This window comes from Nuphar pumila, chromosome 12 (assembly GCF_984573655.1).
Source record: "Nuphar pumila chromosome 12, dmNupPumi1.hap1.1, whole genome shotgun sequence".
Classification (NCBI taxonomy): domain Eukaryota; kingdom Viridiplantae; phylum Streptophyta; class Magnoliopsida; order Nymphaeales; family Nymphaeaceae; genus Nuphar; species Nuphar pumila.
In genome coordinates this window covers 23642041-23664099 of record NC_143260.1, presented here as the reverse complement: position 1 = coordinate 23664099, position 22059 = coordinate 23642041, and the positions used below count along the sequence as shown (strand labels likewise).

At 34.8% G+C, this 22059-nt stretch overlaps 1 protein-coding gene across 1 annotated transcript in view; it reads left to right on the top strand.

Moving 5' to 3' along the window:
• Nucleotides 1–208: 208 nt before the first annotated feature.
• Nucleotides 209–22059, top strand: part of LOC149820319 (uncharacterized) — a 41125-nt gene continuing 19274 nt past the window's right edge. The window contains exons 1-6 of the mRNA XM_089983863.1: nucleotides 209–672; nucleotides 780–874; nucleotides 1263–1330; nucleotides 1438–1481; nucleotides 1812–1889; nucleotides 1979–2132. Coding sequence (XP_089839989.1) covers nucleotides 395–672; nucleotides 780–874; nucleotides 1263–1330; nucleotides 1438–1481; nucleotides 1812–1889; nucleotides 1979–2132 — 717 coding nt within the window. The 5' untranslated portion in view covers nucleotides 209–394. The remainder of the gene's footprint in view (nucleotides 673–779; nucleotides 875–1262; nucleotides 1331–1437; nucleotides 1482–1811; nucleotides 1890–1978; nucleotides 2133–22059) is intronic.

Here is a 22059-nt window from a genome sequence, read left to right as displayed (position 1 = left end):
TTCTTGTTCAGCTTTCTTTCCTCCTTTTTCCAATTGGTTTTGGTTCTTTACTTTCCTCCCCCCTAATATTTCACTCCCTAAACATAGGATCCGTCTTAAAAATCTCCATGACTTCTTATAACAAATTGTATAAAATTTTCAACTGAACGTGCAAACAAACTTCTCATTCAACGCTCCTTTTTATCCGATTCCGAGCCCATCTGTAAATCCTGCACTAAATTTAGGAGAGGGATACGAAACCGTCGTTTTGAGGGCGTCCCCCATCGTGGGTACCTCAGATTCGAGCACAATCTTCTCATTCTCGAATTGGGTCGTGGGTTTCTGATCGAAAGAAATCGTGGGTACTCGAGATTTCTCTCTCTTGCCTCGATTGTTGTCGATTTTTGGGCTCAGGATGACGTCGGTGAAGAACAGTTACTTGCCTCCGTCTCTAATTTCCAATCTACAGGACGTTCTGATGAATAGGAAAGGTGAGGAAGGGGGGGAGGAGTCGAAGGCAGAGGTGGGAGTCGGAGGACCCGCAGAAACGGCGGTGGAGAGGGAGAAGCAGGACGGGAAGCTCGTCGTTCTTGTTACCAGTGGAGATGGGATCGACTCGCCGGGGCTGACGGCGCTCGTCGATGCGCTCGTTCGCGATGGCCGGTGCGACGTTCACGTCTGTGCGCCGGAATCGTGAGTTTCTTCCTCTTATGAAGCTACTTGGTTCGTTTTGATTTGCATATTGTGTTGGTTCTGATTCGAAGTGGTGGAAAAACGATTTTTTCTTTGTTGGGATTAAGGGATAAATCGGTATCGGGGCACTCAGTGACGTTGCGGGAGACGGTTTCTGTAAGCTCTGTGGAAATCAATGGCGCTACTGCTTATGAAGTTTCTGGTATGATAGGCCTTGTTCATTGGGTAATTATTGCTGTCGTTTCAGTTTGTGAAATTTTTGGTCTTGTTGTTTTGGTATGGATGTTGTTCATTTAGAGTTTGAATTCGCTTCTTATGTTAATTCAAAAATGCTATAATTGAGCCCAAATGGGTTGAATGTTGTGGATTACAAGGAGTAAAGTCAATTTCCTTTGAATGATTGTGTGGTTCAGTTTTGTTATGGAACTAAGATAATGATTTCCGATACTTCTTTCTTTTGGTTAATTTTTTTTAAGAGCCATGATGGTTGGATTGATTTGTTAGCTCGTTGCTATTATCATTGGTTGCTGATTGCGACAATTGTGATGTTTGTTATGATTACGGAACTTTATGTGTCTATGACTGTACAGGAACTCCGGCTGATTGCATCTCTTTAGCGTTGTCGGGCTCGCTTTTCCCTTTTTCGAAGCCTGCTCTGGTAGGAATATGTTCCTAATCCAAGACTGCGTGTTTCATTTCTTGGATTTCATACAATAGATTGCGGAGTACTCAGAGAAGTGCATTTGGTTTTTCTTTTTGATGTAGGTAATCAGTGGAATTAACAAGGGTTCGAATTATGGTCATCATATGTAAGTCTAGGATTTGCATTTTTTTGCCCACATAGTTGTGTGTGGAATCTTCATTGTTATATACTCATAGACAGTACTTATTTCTTGAATTCTAATGCTACATTCATGCCCCAGCAGAGATGCCTTTTTTTCCTTTTGTCGAATCCCTTTTTTCGTTTATGAATATTTAGTGATGTTCTTTAAATATGCCAACCGATCGTCATTCCTTTTTCCTGAAAATTATAGTTTAAAAGCTAATCAACTTCAAGATGCCGAAATTCTTAATGATGCCAACACCATTGTTTCCTCTCAAAAGGGCAAGTGTTTAATTCCCTACGTAAATTTTTGCAGCTTCTACTCGAGTGCTGTTGCAGGAGCCAGAGAGGCTTTAATTTCCGGGATACCTTCTTTGTCAATTTCACTGAACTGGTGAGTGACAGTTTTAGGTTTTTAAATACTCAGTGTTAGTCTAGATCCTTTAATACCTTGATCACTTGATCGTTTAAAATGGCTGCCAGGAAGAAGGATGAAAGTCATGACAGTGATTTCAAGGAAGCAGTCAATGTTTGTTTACCATTGATTAATGCAGCAATCCGGGACATTGAGAATGGAATCTTCCTAAAGGGATGCTTATTAAATATTGAGGTCCCTTCTAGCCCATCTACACACAAGGTAGATTTCTTTTGAATCTGTTATTTCTGAATAGTTGTTAGAATATCCATTTTAATAATGGCAGAAACTTTAGGCAACACAAATGAAACATCTGTCCCATTTTCTGAGGACAAACTTCTAATGTGGGGATACTGGACCAGTGCATTATATGCAATTAAAAAGTTGATAATAGTTGGATACCTGTTTGCTTAGTGTGCCATTGTGATGGCGCTGGGTTCTATTCTCCAGAAGCATAGTTGAAGGAATGCAATCAGTTGAAGGAAAACTGGTGCCACCTTGATGATTCAAAAGATGTATGGATGAGGATTTGGAGATGGATGTGGATGACATCTTGGTGGTATATTTGGTTAGAAAGGAACTGTCCATCATTATTTTTGGAACAAGGAGTCCCAGGTAGATACTATTCATGTGCTTGTCCAACTTGAAATTGAGCGCTTTGACAGTTTGGAACAAAGGGGGATTTGCAGTGGTTCGTATGACCAGACTTGGATCTGCTTCTTATCTGAATGCTCCCAGTGCCACCTCCTCCCCTCCACCCTTCCTATTGTGCTCTTTTTGCAAAGTTAATATAACTTTGTCTTTGCTATGCTTTCATGCATGTGTGTGAAGGAAAATCAGTTATAGCCTATGTCACTTAGGTACGGGTGTGGGGACAGGGTGCATCACAAATTGTTTTAGAAAGATAAGTATCTATATGGGTTAATATTTGGTGCTATTGATGGCACAAAACTATTGGGTATAAATAACCTTTTTTTCATACTTTTTAGGTCTTTTTTGTAGATCGGACCTTATGTGATCTACAATGAGTTTTGAACTTTGAATCATGTGATTGTACATGCAAACATGTTTTCTAAGGGATTCAAAAATCAACAGTCCACAATATACTAAAATTTCATGACAATATATATATATATATATATATATATATATATATATATATATATATATATATATATATATATATATATATATATATATATATATATATATATATAGAAAAGTGGTAGCTGTGCAACCCTTAGGTCCGCAGCTACGAGTGGAACGTTGCTAAGTGTCCATCACACAAGTGATGGACGCTCAATGCCTTTGCAAAAACCGCTGTTCAGCGTCAAAATCACTAAAAAATGGGGCCTTAGCGGCAGTTTGACTGCCGCTAAAGGTCAATTTTTCTACTGGGAAACTGCCACTAAAGCTCCAGGGGACACATACATCATTTAAAAAAAATGCTTTAGTGGTGGTTTCGACCGACGCTAAAGGTCCCAATGGAAACTGGCACCTTTGCGGCAGTCGGAAGACTCGGAACTGCCTCTAAAGGCCTTTTTTTTGTTGATTTGGATGCTGAACAGATTTTTTTGCGGAAAAAAGACACTGAGCGTCCATCACTTGCACGATGGACGCTCAACAGCATTCCATTGCTAGTTGCGCTCCTACGCATCACTCTCTTTCTATATATGTATATATTGACTCCATCTGACCACATAGATGTCTTCAACATAGTTTGTTTGCTAACGATCAAACTCTAGATCATGTCATGTCGATCTAAAAATATGTTTTTTTGAGTCATGAAGTGTATATATGGGTTAATATTTGGTGTCTTTGAAGGCTCCAAATTATATGGAACTATTGAGCTGAAAATCATACACTTTAGTTTTTTTTGTAATTAAATCTTATGGATGTGATTTACAATGTTTGTTTTGTGGAAAATGAGTTTTGAATCATATGATTGTGACCCATATGCAGGTTTTTTAAGAGCTTCAAAAATGAACTGTTTACAATGCACTAAAATTTTATGACTCAAAAAAACATAGTTTTGGATCAAAATAACACGATACAAGGCTTGATCTTTAGCAAACAAACCTTCCTGAACATCTATGTGGTCAGATTGAGTTAATAAAGCTTGAACCTATGATTTTTAGCTCAATAGTTCCATATAATTTGGTGCCTTCAAAGTCCCCAAATATTCACCCTATATATATTGAGTAGGGGATGATCCTTACCCCTTTTTTTGTTAGGTCCTTTTAGGACCCTCTAAATATCGTACTTTAACGTATTTTTTGCTCAGTCTGAAGCTGAACCATTAGCTGTATTTATCATTGCTTGTTTACTAAGAAACAAGATTTCTTTCAAATTGATTTGATGTAAAAATGTAAATATTTCATCATCAAATTTTAGTATATCAACCATACATATCTGAGCATAAAAGATCTTAATCAAATACACGCTCCCTATTGAGTAAACAATGATAAACACATCTAATGGTATAGATCGAGCAAAAAACACTTGAAAGCATGATTTTTGGAAGGTCCTAACGGGACCTTACAAAAAAAAGGTAGGACCATCCCCCTATATATATATATATATGCGCCACTATAATATGATAACTTTTGTGTGAACTAGGCATTATGACACTTTTTTTCGTAAATTCAACTTTGCAGATGTATTCTGTAATGAAATACGAAAAACACAAGTAGATGTCTCTTATGGGCTTACAAAACACACGTGTGCGCAACCAAGGACTACTTATGGGTCAATATAAGAATACAAGCACAAAGTCACTAATGGACAAGAGAGAGCATAAAAAATATAAAAAGAATTTAATAAAGTGCTTGAGACAAGCATAAATTTACTAAAGGGGAAACACCCCTATTTATACACAATCCACTCCACATAGAGCCATCGGGAGCCGTTGGGGAGGTCCCAACGACTCTATGGCTGCTTTACATAAAAGCCCTCAACTCTGAACCTATTTACTGAGTTAAAACATAAGAGAAAAAATTACAAAAGACTATTGTGCCCCCTAATGGGAACAACCTATTACAATATTGTGAAAAGACTAAAATACCCCTAATGGGTATTTCCTATTACAACATTGTAAATACTATAATATATATAATGTTAAATAATAAATAAATAAATAAATATATATATATATATATATATATATATATATATATATATATATGTACAACTAAACACTCCCCCTCAAACTTACAGTTGGATTACCAAAAGTTTGTCGAGTAAGAAGTAAAACCGAGGAGAAGGAAGCACTTTAGTGAAAAATCATCTAGTTGAAATTCCGATGCTACATATGGCAGGATGATAGTCTTCTTAAGATACTCTTCACGAACATAGTTACAATCCATCTCGATATGCTTGGTCCTTTCATGAAAGGTGTGATTGTCAACAATGCAAATGATGTTTTATTATTACAACATAATATTTGAGGGTGACTGCATATGCACCCCCATGTCCTCTAACAATCTTCTCAACTACACGATTTCAGATATCATGGTGGCCATGGCGTGTTGTGTGATACTCTAGCTTTGGTTGACGATAATGACACCTGCTATTTCTTGCATTTCCAGGACAACAACAAATCACCTATAAACATACAAAAACTTATAGTTAAGTGTCTATCATTAGAATCTCCTCCCTAGTTAGAGTCAGTACATGTAATTAATTCAAGTGGAGAGGAGGAAGACAAAACAATTCCTTTAGAAACAAAATTTTGTAAATATCTAATAATGTGCATAACACTCATGTGCACTATTGTAGGGAAATTCTGAAACTGGCTTGATGCATGCTCTGTATGAGAAATGTCAGGTCGGGTGATCGTTAAATAAGGGCCCAATCATCTGTCGATAAGGAGTAGGGTCTTCAAGGGGGTTCCATCATCGATTTTCATCTTTGCGTTGATAACTTCAGGAGTATCCATCCCTTTTTCATTTGTAATGCTAGACCTGTTAATAATCTCAAAAGTAAACTTGGATTGAGTTAGAAAATAACCATGAGTGAAATATGCTACCTCAATCCCTAAAAAGTGTCTAAGTAAACCTAGATCTGTCATTTTTGAGATTTTAATATAACTAAATCCTGGTTTGTCTCCTTCAATAATGATCATATCATCAACGTTGAAAAGAAGAATAACACCTGCATCAGAGTGCTTAACAAATATTACAGTTTTAGTATAACAAGACTTAAAACTAAGTTTAGCCATAACAGAGCTAAATCTATCATATAAGGCCTTAGGAGTCTCTTTTAAGCCATACAAGACTTTACGAAGATAAAGAACCTTTCTTGCTGAAATTTCATATCTTGGTGGAGGATCAATTCCCCATTTAAGAAGGCATTTTTGATATCCATCTAAAATATATGCCAGCTCTTAATAGCAAATATAGCTGCAAGGGTTCTAACTGAGGTCATACGGGTTACTGGGGCAAAGGTTTCATCATAATCAATGCGATATTCCTTAGAATAACCTTTGGCTACTCACCTAGCCCTATATCGTTCTAAGGAGCTATCACATTTGGTTTTTACTTTATATACCCATCTACAACCCATGGTCTTTTTTCCTTTTGGAAGACCTTCTATTGTCCAAATATTGGATTTTTCTAAAGCTTCAATCTAAATGTTGATAGCATCTATCCATTCGGGGTGATTTTTGGCTTGTTTATATGTATTTGGTTCAAAGATTTTTTTGTCAGACATGCTCTATATTGAGGGAAAATGACTTATAGGACAAATCTATCTAGAGGCCTAGATTCCGATCTTCTAAAAAAAAATAGATTCCTGAGACTCAAGGTTGAAATATTTTTCTAAAGCACTAGGCCCACTACCAATGCCTCTTCTTCTATACGGAATAACATAAGATTTAGGTCTATCAACAACATGGTCCTCATGACCAATAATATTAAATTGAGGTTCTTTATCTATAATATCAATGCATAAAGAATCTTTCTTATCTTTAGGAAGCGATTAAAAAAGAAATGAGTAATTACTATTTTTAGGCACATTTTTTTATTAAAAAAGTTTTTTTTCCATGCAAGTCACATTTCTAGAGATATAAAGTTTATAATTTTTGAGATCATAACATCTAAAGCCTTTTTGTGTTTCTCCATATCCTGGAAGACACATGAAATAGCTCTAGGGGATAATTTGTCATTTTTTGAGGTACGAACAAAACATTTGCAACCGAAGATTCTCAAGCTAGAGTAATCAAGGGTAATCAAGGAGAATTTTGTAAAGTTTTTAAACAGGTGAGATGTTCTGAAGCTTTACAAATGACATTCTATTTATGAGATAAATAGCGGTAAGTACAACTTCGGCCCCAAACTCTTTGGGAACATTTTTCGAAATGAGGAGTTCTAGTAGTTTTTATAATATGCTTATTTTTTCATTCGTACAAACCATTTTGTTGAGGGGTGTAAGCACAGTTAAAAATGTAAATATACATATATATATATATATATATTAAAGTGTAACTAGATAGTAACTAGGGTTAGCTTAGGATTTTTCTTTTTCTTTTTTAGTTGTGAGAGGACTAGTCAACATCTGTTGACTAGTCAACATAGAGAGTTGTTGGAGTCCCAACAACTCTATTTAGAGTTGTTGGGACCCCAATGACTCTCTCTTGAGCCTCTTCTCATGTGTATAAATATGGGACAAAACCCCACAATAATGTATGCTTCTTGCATGTGTTAAGATTAATAAAATATTATTTTTTATCTCTTGTTCTTGTCCCTTGAGTGGGTGTTTGTGAGTGAACCTATTTGTGATTCTTTGTGTATTCATTTTGGTGCTTTGGTGAACATCTTTGGAAAACCTTATTTTCCTTCATGCACAAGATCTTTGATGTATAATACCATTAAATTCCAAATATTTTTTGAAGTCATTTGACATAAATTCTACCCTTGAATCAGAGTAAAAAATAACAATATTAGTTTTAAATAAATTTTGAACTAAATTGTTAAAAGTTTTAAAATTTTCAAACACTTTATTTTTGTGCCTAAGAAAATAAATCCAAGTGTAATGCGAATAAACAAAGATCATATAAGCATAACCACCCTTAGAAACAATTGGTGTCGATCCCCATACATCCAAATGTATCAATTCAAGTGGTTTAGAACAAAAAAAAGTTTCTTTCTTTAAAGATAATGACCTTCATTTTACTAAGAATGCAATCAGTGCAATCAAAATTTTCATTACAAATTTTCTCAAATGAGGTACATTGGATAATTTTGATATGCGTGGTTGACCTAGCCTTTAATGCCATACAACAATATCAAAATCTTGTACATTATAGCAAAAAATATTTTGAGGAATAATCAACTGATCTATGTAGTAAATGTCTCATTCTCTATAGCTTTCTCCAATCTGCATTTCGGACTAGAGTGTAATGAGATATGCGGAAATAGATACAATGTCCTATAATAGACATTCACAAGCAACAACAAAGAATAAGTCCAAAAATGGACATACACAAAACCACTAATGACTTGCAAGAGAAAAATCTTATAAAGCAAGAATGGGCTTGTAAAAGCCACACATACAAAAGGGGTTTACCACTATTTATAAAACAAGGGGAGTGAGAAAAGATGAGAGTGAGAGGGCATTGGGAGGCCCAACAGGGAGTCGTTGGGCTCCCAACGGTCACAATTGTGACCGTTGGGGGTCCAACGACTCTTAGTTGGAATTGTGACCGTTGGGGGCCCAACGACTCTTAGTTGGGACCCCCAATGTCACATGCATTAAATACATGTTGAAAAAGAAACAAAAAAATAAAAAGAGAAAAAATAAAAGAAAGGAAAAAAAGAAATAAAAAAAAGACTAACATGCCCCTATTGAGCAGAATTACATAAATACCCTCAAGTGGGTATGATATCATATATATATATACATGATTACATGTATTTTAACACCCCACATAACCGAAAGCTTGTTGAGAAAAAATATGAATCGAGGAGCAGCAAGAGCTTTGGTGAAGAAGTCCGCCAACTGGTACTCGGATGTAACGTACGACAATGCTATGGTTCCTCTTAAATATTCATCACGAACATAATGACAGTCCATCTCAATGTGTTTAGTACACTCATGGAAGGTGTGATTGCTCGTGATATAAATTGCGCTTTTATTAAGCCATACAAGCTTCATGGTTGTTGTAGCCATTGCACGATATTCAGCTTTTGTTGAGGACAATGATACTTTGTGCTGCTTCTTGCATCTTTAGGAAATCATAGTCACCTAAAAATACACAAAAACCAGTAGTTGAGACTCTATCATTGGGATTTCTTCCCCAATCTGCATCAGTATATGCAATTAAATCAAGTGATGAAGAAGAGGAAAGAAAAACTCCTTTAGTTATAGTATTTTTAATATATCTGATGATTCTTAAGACAACACTCATGTGCACGGTTGTAGGTTCATGTTGAAATTGACTGACTGAGTGTATTGCATGAGCTATGTCTGACCGAGTGATAGATAAGTGTTAAAATATGTTGATCCTTAAATGTACATATATATATTTATATATATATATATATATATATATATATATATATATATATATATATAAAGATACGTATACATATATATATATATGTATACATATCTCTATTTATATATATATATAAATATATATATTTTATCTTCCTAAAATACCCTCAAGGGTATTCTTGTAAATTAGCATTTTACGCATATTCCAATTGGAATATGCATTGTAATTTTTGTTTTATTTTTATTTTTTGTTTTTTATATTTTTGGATTTCGTACCACATTGGGGGCCTCCCAAAAGTGACGTTGGGAGCCCCCAAGGTGGTCCCTTTTCATGCTTATAAATAGGGATTTCCCCTTTGTATTTGGCATTCTTGAGGGAGCTTATGCTCCATTGTAATGGGGTTTTCACCCCTTCTCCATTATTCTTCAATGATATGTAACTTATGACTTTAAGTCATATTATTCCCTTTTTATGGGTTTTATGTATTGGCACATTATGTGCGTGTGTTGTTTCCCTTTAATGGGTATATTTGCACTTTACGTGCATAAGTATGGGTTCATTATTGAACCCAAGGTATTCAAAGTCACTTTCTAACATGGTATCAAAGCAAGGTCACGATGGGGTTGTCTCTTGGTGCAACGGAAAGCGTGTCGCTCAAGAAATGGTGAAGTATTCATTGCTCTTCCTAAAGTATTATGCTTTTGAAGTTATTCGGTATGTATCCCTTTTCTCAAAAAGTATTATGCATTTGAAAGTATGTTTCTTGCATATAGTTTGTTCGTTTTGATGGTCATGATAGTTGAATTATTTCTTTTCACATTTCGTGTGCTCATATATTTTGAAAATATCTCCTTCTAAATTTGGTGAAATCGTTTGTTGTCCAAATATAAAATTCGTGTCTATTTATCGAACTACTCATAGCATATAATAGTAATTTATGTTTTTAAAAAATTACCTTCAATTATGTGAGATTTATAGTTCTTAAATAAGTATTTCATGATTGACCTATAAGTTAACTTTTAAAATTATATATGATCTTTCTTAATTCTCATATGAACCCTAATTTGATTTGAGTTCCTCTCTTGATTATGGATGTTAGTGCATTTGTTTGAAAAATTTGATATAATCATTATATGAGAATCTCTCACATCTAAAATCTTTGTTGAATCCTAAAGTAGTTCTTGTTAATGATAACTTATAAGAACTCCTAAAAAGTTTTTCAATGTTTCTTTTTTTTTTAAAAATTATTTATGATAAACCATTAGGAAAGATTGTTTTTTTTTAAAAAAAAAGGAATTTCCCACATAGAATGCATAGTTCAGCTATTGCATCCTTTTTTGGTATAAATGATTTCATTTTTCATCCTTATAAACTTGTTGGTTTGTATTTTTCATAAGGTTTCGAAATCTCTTAATAATATCTTTAGAAATGCCTACATTGGCCATAATATAGTTTTAGTTGTCCTCAATTGCACTTGTCAAGCATGTAATTACATAATTAAAACTTGAGAATTTCAAGCATTGCTCTTTTTATAAAGTGCATACTTGCTCACTTTTGTGTATTTTTGTATTTTGTGCACTTTTGCTTCTCAAAATATTTGCGCTTATATGCATTCCCTCTTTTCTATGATATACATGCCTTAGTGCATGTTTGTTTACACCTTGGTGTGTATTTGTTCAAGTATTGTATGAATGCTTTCGTGCACATCTTTTATAAAGCCTTGTGTGCTTACATGTGTATTGTCTCTTCGTAGACGTTTTTGCATTATGGAGCCTTTATGCATATTTCTTATTGTGAAAAACATAATGAATTTAGATATTGAGTCCTTTTTAAATCATTGTAAGTGCTTATAGCACTTTGTACGTTTCCACATATCTCATCTCAATCAAAGAATATTTAAAACTTGTTGTATGGGATTTAATCCCAAATCTATAAATTTTCAACTACTTTTTCTTTGAGTATTGTGTTAAAGCCTTCTTTGTGAACCATTACGGTTCTTATGATTTCTTTGATTAAAAGCTTGATTGTCTTGATGAATTCTTTATGTTGTGGTCTTTTTGATACAAGACTTCTTTTAAAGATTAGGCATAATTCGTGTTTATGCAAAATTGTTTTTTGATGGATTATATTGGACCTTTGATTCATTTTGTTAATCGGTCCTCTTTGTAAAAACTTTTTGGAAAATGATTCCTTATGTGTTTATTGCCCTTTTGTGGCATTTATATTTGTCCATCACATGTTATTTAATGCATCATTTATTTGGCCTTATTATTGTCATATTAGAGATATTTGTCGAGGTGAGTTATGGGCACCTCGTGTTGTATCATTTTAGATTGTCCACCTTCCATATTATAGATGGTTGTTGAGGTGAGTTATGGGCACCTTGAGACTCTAAAATGAGTTGTTATTTGATCTCTAATTATGAGTGTGTCACTCATTTTTTCTCTTGTGGCCATTGATATTATGGATGCTTCTATGTAAATGTGATGGACATATGGTGTTTGAAACCTTAAATGCTTTAAGGTATATTTAAAATCAAGGTGTTTTGGGATTATAGCCCAACCTTTTATTTATGAATCTTATGAGTGCATTTGCACATTTGTGATTCCGAATGTTGTGCTTATTGTGCACATGTGTTCTTGTGTTTTTTCACAAGTGTTCTTGGTGTGTGTATGTTCACACATTTGTTCTAAAGAATATTATTTTATCATCTTGTTGAAGATACTTTTACATGCATTTATTCCAAAATGTTATTGTTATGAGTATTCATGTTTTAAAAGGAATATTGTTTCATTCGAGGTTTATTTTCATTACAAGTTTATTGCCTCAAAAGTATTTTCCTTTTATGCCCATTATCTAAGTGTCATCATATGTAGACAAGAATTTTATTACACCTTCGTGTGTTTTTAGCCCTTTGTTGGCTTTTGCTCTCTTGGTCTAGTAGCTGAACACACTTGTCTTGAGTGTTTTTATATGTAGATAAGGCACGTTGATTCACACCATGGTGTGTGATTTTTAGCCTATGTTGGCGTTTGTGTCCTTGTTCTAGTCGCTTAAGATGTATGCCCATGGTTGGCTTATTTCACTCATTTCAAGTGCTATCATATGTAGACAAGAGATGTATTATGTTTTAGCCCATGGTTGGCTTATTACTCTTGTTCTAGTAGCTGAACATACTTAGTTTTAAGTGTATTTTTTACGTAGACAAGAGATACTTTTTAGTCCATGTTGGCATGTATTCTCTTGTTCTTGTCGTAGATGCACTTATTTCAAGTATTATTATATGTAGACAAGAGGTTCTTTTACACACCTTTGTGTGTGTCTTTGGCCTTTAATGACTTTATATTCTTGATCTAGTAGCTTATACACTTGATTTATGGGTTTTGGAGGACTAATGAGGAAGATGTGTGTAATGGATAAACTATTGTTGAAATTTGCAAAATTTCATTCATGACTTGTGTTTTTCAAGCAAATCATATTTTTGATATGCATATCAAGTTGATTTCTTAGCATTTAATCTATAGATTAAGTGCTTATGGTTTTTGCCACCCTTATATGCAAAATGAGTATTATGTATGTCTTTCATAAATGATTTTAAAACCTTGTGAACTCTTGGGTTTATTTTGCCTAAAGTATGCTTGGAGACTTTGTTTCTCTTATTTGGCACTTCATTACATGTTTGAAGCATGTTCATTAATGAGTTCTTTGAGTATTAATTCATTTCATGATAAGTATATGCATATGCTCTTTATGGCCTTGTTTGGCCCTCATTCAATAATGTTTATGTATATCATGCCTCTTCGTAGGCTTATTGTGGTGTCCCTTAGTGAACCATTTTTGTTATTCTCCATTATGGGGTTATATTTGTCCAACGTTGGACCTTATGAATGCATTATGCATTCTTGCAATTTATTTCTGCATAATTTGCTTCCGCTCATTTTTGTTTTAAACATGATATATGATTTTTGAAACTTTGGTGTCATTTTTGCATAATGTGCATCTCTTCTAACCTGTGCTAGTTAGAAATGTTCCATTTGAATAAAAGTACAAAGATTTGTTTTACTTGTTTCTTTGTTGTTATTTCACAGGATCTTGGAGATAGGACAAAGAGAAGTACCCTGGATAGTTCAGGAAATTTGAAGACAATAGGAGGAAGGCCTTTTCAAGTTCCATTGCATCCTTGCCGGAGCCTCTTGGAGTCTTGCCCTTTGTTCAATCTTTTCGTTTCCCCGCAAAGATTGAGGGGGGGTGTTAAAATATGTTGATCCTTAAATGTACATATATATATTTATATATATATATAAAGATACGTATACATATATATATATATATATATATATGTATACATATCTCTATTTATATATATATAAATATATATATTTTATCTTCCTAAAATACCCTCAAGGGTATTCTTGTAAATTAGCATTTTACGCATATTCCAATTGGAATATGCATTGTAATTTTTGTTTTATTTTTATTTTTTGTTTTTTATATTTTTGGATTTCGTACCACATTGGGGGCCTCCCAAAAGTGACGTTGGGAGCCCCCAAGGTGGTCCCTTTTCATGCTTATAAATAGGGGATTTCCCCTTTGTATTTGGCATTCTTGAGGGAGCTTATGCTCCATTGTAATGGGGTTTTCACCCCTTCTCCATTATTCTTCAATGATATGTAACTTATGACTTTAAGTCATATTATTCCCTTTTTATGGGTTTTATGTATTGGCACATTATGTGCGTGTGTTGTTTCCCTTTAATGGGTATATTTGCACTTTACGTGCATAAGTATGGGTTCATTATTGAACCCAAGGTATTCAAAGTCACTTTCTAACAGATAAGTACGTCAGAGACCCAACAAGTTGACAGTAGGGAGTGGGATCTTCAAGAAGAATTCCATCTTCCAACCTTAACTTTGCATTGATAACTTTAGGGGTTTCTGTCTTCTTGTCATCTGAGATGCCAGACTTTGAACAAATGTCAGCAACAAGTTTCATCTGAGAGAGAATGTACCCTCATGGAGAGTATACTACTTTAATATCTAAAATGTATCTTAAGAAACCAAGATCAGACATGTCAATTTTTTTTTCAAAATTTTCTTAATAACATCAATTCCCTGCTCATCACTTTCGGTGATGATCATATCATCAACATAAACAGGAGAATAACTACTGAAGTCTCTGCACTTTTCACAAACAAAGCAATGTCAGTATAGCAAGAACGAAAATTCAAACTTGTCATTACATTACTAAATTTATCATGCCAAGCCTTTGGAGCTTGTTTTAATCCATATAATGCTTTGTTAAGTTTAAGAATTTTATCATTACCAATACATACTCCCGGTGGAGGATCCATATAGACTTCTTCATTTAGTTCACCATTTAAGAATGCATTCTTAACATCTAATTGATAGATAGGCCATTTTTTAACTGAAGCAATAACAATAAGAATTCTCACACTGGTCATTCTAGCTACGGGAGCGAAAGTTTCCTCATAGTCAATACCATATTCTTGAGCGTATCATTTTGCTACCAGTCGAGCTTTGTAGCATTCTAATGACCTATCACTCTTAGTTTTGACTTTATAGACCCATCTACAACCTATAGGTTTCTTTCCAGTGGGCAATGATGTTATTTCCCAAGTTTTTGCCTTTTCAAGGGCACTAAGTTCTATTTTCATGGCTTCGACGCACTGAGGGATATTTTTGGCTTCATTATAGTGAGATGGTTCATGAAAAGAGTATAGCGCAATTAAACATGACCTATAGTTTGGTGATAGAGACTCATATGAGACAAACCTATTTGGAGGGTTGGAGACTCGACCAGATCTTCTCAAAGAGGTTTCTTCTATATTGGAACCTTGGGAATATTTTTCTAAAGCATTCATGGGAACTTGTTGACCACACCGAACATATGTTTGAATTGGTCTATTATCAATGTCATCATTTTCATTTTCGTTTTCAACATTGTTAAGAGGAATATCCTCTTGGTCATTTAACATTTTTTTATTGGAAATCTCTTCTTTTTGAGGAGTCACTTCTTCTTGAGGAAGAAGATCAAACAAGAAAGCATATTCGCTTTCATTAATATCTTTAGTTTTTTCAAAACCATTTTCATTTTCCAAGAAGGTTATATCTTTAGAGACATAATTTGTTGCTTTTGGGATCGAAGTATCTAAATCCTTTTTTATTTTCTCCATATCCTAAGAATACACATTCAATAGCCTTAGAAGATAACTTATCTCTTTTATGTGAAAGAACAAAGCATTTGCATCTGAAAATTCTTAATCTATTAAAATCGGGTGTTCTTTCAAATATTTTTTCATATGGAGATGTATTTTCTAAGGATGATGAATCATTCTATTTATTAAGTAGGTTGATGTTAGAGCGGCTTCGGCCCAATAACTTTTTGGAATTTCGTTAGCAATAAGTGTCCTAGTTGTTTCCTTAATGTGCCTATGTTTTCTTTCGGCTAAACCATTTTGTTGAAGAGTTTTAGGACATGATTTTTTATGGCAAATTCCATTTGTTTCTAAATAGTTTTAAAATTCGTTTGATAAGTACTCTCCACCTGAATCAGATCTAAGTATAGAAATATTACTTAAAAAATGTTTTTTGACAATCATATGAAATTTCTTAAAAAAAGTAAAGACATCGGATTTTAAGCTAAGAAAATAAATCCATACATACCGAGTAAAGTCATCAATGAAGGTAACATAATAGGAGTATCCTCCTTTTGATATGACGGGAGAAGGGCCCCAAACATCCGAATAAACTAACTCAAAAGGCCTTTTAGACACAAAGGTTTTACTTGAAAAAGGAGTAGATTTCATCTTTCCAAAAATACAATTTTTGCAAACAAAATGTTTCTCATTACAAAATTTCTTTCCAAAAGGAGAAGAGTACATTTTTGAGAAACTTGGATGTCTAAGTCTTTGATGTCATGTTTTAATATTTTTTTCTTGAACATAGTTACAAAAAGAGTTTGTAGGGAGATTCAAGTTGCTCATGTAATAGAGATCTCCCCTTCTATGGCGTTGCCCAATCTGCTTCCCGGATCAGAGATCTTGTATAAAGCACCCCTTAGTTGAGAAGGAGATTTCACATCCATGATCACATATTTGAGAAACAGAAAGAAGATTTAAATTAAGTTGAGGTACTACCCTCACATTTGATACAAGATTTTTTTTTGAAAAACTTAAGGTTCCAAAACTTTTAACTTGCAAAGACGTGCCATCGGCGGTGGAAACATAAGAGGTTTTTGAGTTAGAACATAAGTTGGATTACCCATTCTCATGAGCGGTCATATGAAATGAAGCTCCAGAATCAAGTATCCAAGAGGACATACCTGGAGTAGAAGAAGAGGCAACCGCGACACCCAATGTTGATGGAGCTTTGAGAAGAAGTTGGAGTGCCTCGGATAATTGAGCTAAAGAGAAGGAATCTTTTGCTTTTGTTGAATCTTCTCTCTTTGGAGTGATTTCTTCAATTGAAGCAACTCTTGGCTTTGGGGCTTCATTTATCTTTAGACAATTTGGCCTTATATGCCCTGGTTCTTGACAATGATGGCATATAGCTTTTGCCTCCCAAAATGAGGAGGCTTATAAGTATTAACATGATTTTTGTGTTTGGAGACGGCTAAGACTTCATCTCCCCCTTTAACCATACCAAGACGAGTTTCTTCTTGGCATATTTCGGCAACTGCATCTTCTAGGGGAAGAGGTTTAGATCTATGGAGTAGAGAAGATCTAACTTGCTCATACTCGGGTCTAAGCCCATGTAAAAATTGGAAAAAATGTTCTTTTTTCATTTATTGTCTTCTAAGTTCAACGTCCTCACTATCTACCCATTTGGGTTCTAGGAGGGATAGCTCATCCCATAAGGGACTAAGAGAGCTAAAATAATCACGGACACTCATGTCTCTTTGTTTAATGGTGCGAATTTTTTCTTGAAGAAGTCTAGCGAGGTCTTTTTGTGTGTACATACCTTTCATGAAGAACCATGCCTCGTTGGCTTTATGAAATTTGGCAATGTTCGCACAAATTTTTAGCTCCACATTGTTCATAAACCATGCAAGAATTTTTGCATGCTTACTCTTCCAATCTTCAATCAAGAATTGATGATCTTCAATGGCTTTAATTCGAGCTCCTCCTTCTAAAGCTTTTTCTTGGCCTCCCTCCGTTTTGGTGAGTTGAAGTTGCGGTTTCGGAATGGTGCCATAACATAACCCCAAAGCTTTTTGCCTTTAAGGTTGTTCTCCATAGCGGACGCCCATACCAAGTAATTGGTACCATTTAGCTTGAAGGAGAGGTCGATCTTTTGTTCACCTTCCATGGTGAGATAGAAATAAGGGAAGCTAGACAAGAGAGCTAAACTACCAAGGGGACACAAGTAAAAATCGAACTAAACAACAAGAGCACAACCTTGCTCTGATACCATGTAATGGGATATGCGGAAATAGATACAACGTCCTATAATGAACATTTACAAGCAACAACAAAGAACAAGTCCAAAAATGGACATACACAAAACCACTAAGGACTTGCAAGAGAAAAATCTTATAAAGCAAGAATGAGCTTGTAAAAGCCACACATACAAAAGGGGTTTACCCCACTATTATAAACAAAGTGGAGTGAGAAAAGATGAGTGAGAGGGCATTGGGAGGCCCAACAGGGAGTCGTTGGGCCCCCCAATGTCACATGCATTAAATGCATGTTGAAAAAGAAACAAAAAAAATAAAAAGAGAAAAAATAAAAGAAAGAAAAAAGAAATAAAAATAAGAAAAGACTAACATGTCCCTATTGGGCAGAATTACAGAAATACCCTCAAGTGGGTATGATGTCATATATATATATATATACACATGATTACATGTATTTTAACATAGAGATCTTGCACCAAACATTGGTTTGATGAAAATGAGATTTTACAACCATGATCGGCTATTTAAGAAACGAAAAGACGGTTTAAGTTGAGTTTTGAAACAAATTTAATTTTGGGTATAAAAAAATTTTGAAACTTTTTTCAAATTACCAATCCCTTTGATATCAAGAGAAGAACCATCCACACTAAAAACATTAGATCTACTTGAATTATTTCTACATTCCGAGAGTAAAAAAATATTGAGGGTCATGTGGAAAGAAGCACCGTAGTTCAAAAGTGAAGAAATTTTACTTAGAGGAGAAGAGGAGACAGCGACACCCGTGATGGAGGAGAATGAACACTTGAGAAGCGGTTGTAAGATCTCTACTAGTTGGGACAATAACATGTTTCCAATGGTTTTGAATCCCCATTTGTTTCATTTTTATCCCCTTGTGATGCATCTACACTCGCCACTCTTTGCTCATCATTTCCTTTGAATTTGAGGCAATAAGGCTTTATGTGCCTTGATTCTCCACAATTGTGACAAGCAATCTTCTTTCTCCCTTCGTTACCATGTTGCCTCTCAAAATTGGACTTTGTAAAATGAGAAGGCTTGTAGGTGTTGGTGTTGGCTCTAGGTCTTGATACAACTAACACATTGTCTTTGGGATCCTTAGGCTGCTCCATCATGAACTTCAACCTAGTTTCCTCCATGCACAGTCCGTCCAATACTTCATGAAGGGGTGGCAACTTATCCTTTTCATGATGAGTAATGGTGACCCTTACATTTTTGAATTTGGGTCTTAAGCCCTTGCATAAATTGAAAAAATTGTTCTTTCAATATTTGTTTCTTCCTCAAACGAGCATCATTAGGTGTATCCCAAATAGGCTCAAATTTAGCCATTTGGTCCCAATGTCTCTTTAGAGCTCCATAATACTCACACACTTTTATCACCATGCATGCATTTATGGATTTTGTTACGCATTTCCCATTTATGAGCGACATCTTTTTGAGTGTTTGTTTGCTTGATAAAAGTCCAAGCTCCATCCGCTCTTTCAAACTCAAAAATGTTCTCACATGGTTCCTCGCACATGCTCCCCATAAAAAGAGATAAAACTTTAGCATGACCTACTACTACCCATGCTTTATAGACATTTTTGTACTCTAAGAGAGCCTTCTCTCTCTCTTTTCCTTCAAGAGTATCCTCTTTAGTCAACCATCCTCTCTCACAACATCTTTAGCAAGAATTGAGGTTCTGGAGTAGAACCATCAACCAAGTGCCATAGCACTTTCCCTACTAGGATTCTTTCTACTGCGATGACCCACATGTTGTAGTTGGTCCCATCAAATTTGATGGGAACAACGGTTACAACTTACTTGTTGGCCATGGAATTAAGGAAAAAGATATAGAGAAAGAGTTAAAGTAGGGAGAAAAAAAAGGTTGAAGAAAGTTGACGGCACACTTCTCGAAGCAATGAACCAACGCTCCTTCGATCTTCACAGTCCACCACACAATCTTCAAATACAAAATACAACAAGCGGGCACCAAGTCTCAGATACCATGTAATGAAATACAAAAAACACAAGTAGATGCCTCTTATGGGTTTACAAAACACACAAGTGTGCACACAACCAAGGACCACTTATGGGTCAATACAAGAATACAAACACAAAGCCACTAATGGCCAAGAGAGGGAGAGCATAAAAAATATAAAAAAGTTTAATACAAGTGCTTGAGACAAGCATAAATTTGCAAGAGAGAAAATACCCCTATTTATACACAAAGTACCCAACATAGAGCCAATGAGACTAGGTCTCAACAACTCTGGCTGTTTTACATAAAAGCCCTCAACTCTAAACCTATTTACCAAGTTACAAACATAAGACAAAAAAATACAAAAGACTATTGTACCCCTAATGGGCACAACCTATTATAATAATGTGAAAAGACTAATGGTTATTTCCTATTACAACACTGTAAATACTAATATATATATATATATATATATATATATATATAACTTAACATTATTCAGCATGGTCCATTTGCTAGGAATAGATTGTTGGATCATGTTTTTTGACAAAACAAATGATTTATGGATGCTTGAATATTTATAAAAAATTCTAAGCCCTTGATTTTCAAGCTTTAGATCCTGCTGATGCATCGTTATCAAGGTGATCCAAGAGCTGGTCCCTATAAAACCAAGCATGTAGATCACATCCATCGGGTATGATTGGAGAAAAAGAAAAGACAAAAAAAGTCCCATGAAAATCTTGGTTCACACAAAAGTTCTTATCTTCTAGTGGCTATATATATATATATATATATATATATATATATATATATATATATATATATATATATATATATATATAGAGAGAGAGAGAGAGAGAGAGAGAGAGAGAGAGAGAGAGAGAGAGAGAGAGAGAGAGAGAGAGGTGCGAAATTGATACATGCTAAATGGGTTTTTCTATCCTTCCAAGTATTTTTTTCGTAGTTCCGACCCCCATAAATGTGTTGGGCATGGTCGATTACGAGGAATCCACACTTGGATCATGTGTTTTCAATGAAAAAATGATATTTAGAGACTCAAAAATTTACAAAGATTTTGGATTGTTGATTTTTCAAACCTTAGAAAACCCACCCGTGTGTTGGAATCGAGCACTTCAAGAGCTGATCCCTATAAAATCAAGTACATAGATCACCTGTATGGTCAGAATTTAAAAATAAAACAAAAAACCTAAAAAACTCATTTAGCATGTATCAATTAGCACCTACTCATTACTATATATATATATACATGCATAATGCATATGGATAGAATGGTCAACCTAAGTTAGAAACCTTGATGACCCATGTGCATGAGTACCCAGCACCGATGCAGGTATGACATTGGTGCAGAGGGCTTGGCAGAGGTACCCATGTTATATATGTTGCATTTTTTGACAATTCAAGATGTTTTGTTTTAGTTTTAGATAATGAGAACAAACGTTTATTTTTTCTTCACACAAAAAACACACACCTGTATGTATAGCCTATTCTATCTGTTTTTATTTGTTTAGCATTCTTTCCATTTACTTGTATATTTCCATATAAAGCTTCATCTTATTTCAATCTTTGATATATTTCCTAGTTTTTATGCACATAAAAATGCGGAACCTAACTAATCTTGTGTCACCAACCAATGGATCATCATTCGATTCAAATGTTAATTTTTATGTATTTGTGTCATTGGTTTGCCAACTATACCATAGTCATGGATATGATTTTGAGATGTTTCTGAGAACGAGTAGTTCAGGCACTAGATAAGATAAAAATGCCATTTGTTGAAGAAGATAGGAGTTCCCTCAATTTCATAATGTTTAGTTTCATTGAGCTAATGGAAGGTAACTTGAAGATGGGATACACACCTATACAAGTCTAATGGGGAATAGAGTTCAAATTAGCTGCTAGAGAAAAAGTTTTAAGATAGTCTGGTCAATATGTTTGGGTAGATCAATATCTCTTATTTGCTCTAATCTATGTCACATAGGTGCGGGTGTGGGGGCGCGGCACTTTCAAAAAACCTGGGTGCGGGGGTGCGGCGAAATATATATATATAGGTAACTTGAAGATGGGATACACACCTATACAAGTCTAATGGGGAATAGAGTTCAAATTAGCTGCTAGAGAAAAAGTTTTAAGATAGTCTGGTCAATATGTTTGGGTAGATCAATATCTCTTATTTGCTCTAATCTATGTCACATAGGTGCGGGTGTGGGGGCGCGGCACTTTCAAAAAACCTGGGTGCGGGGGTG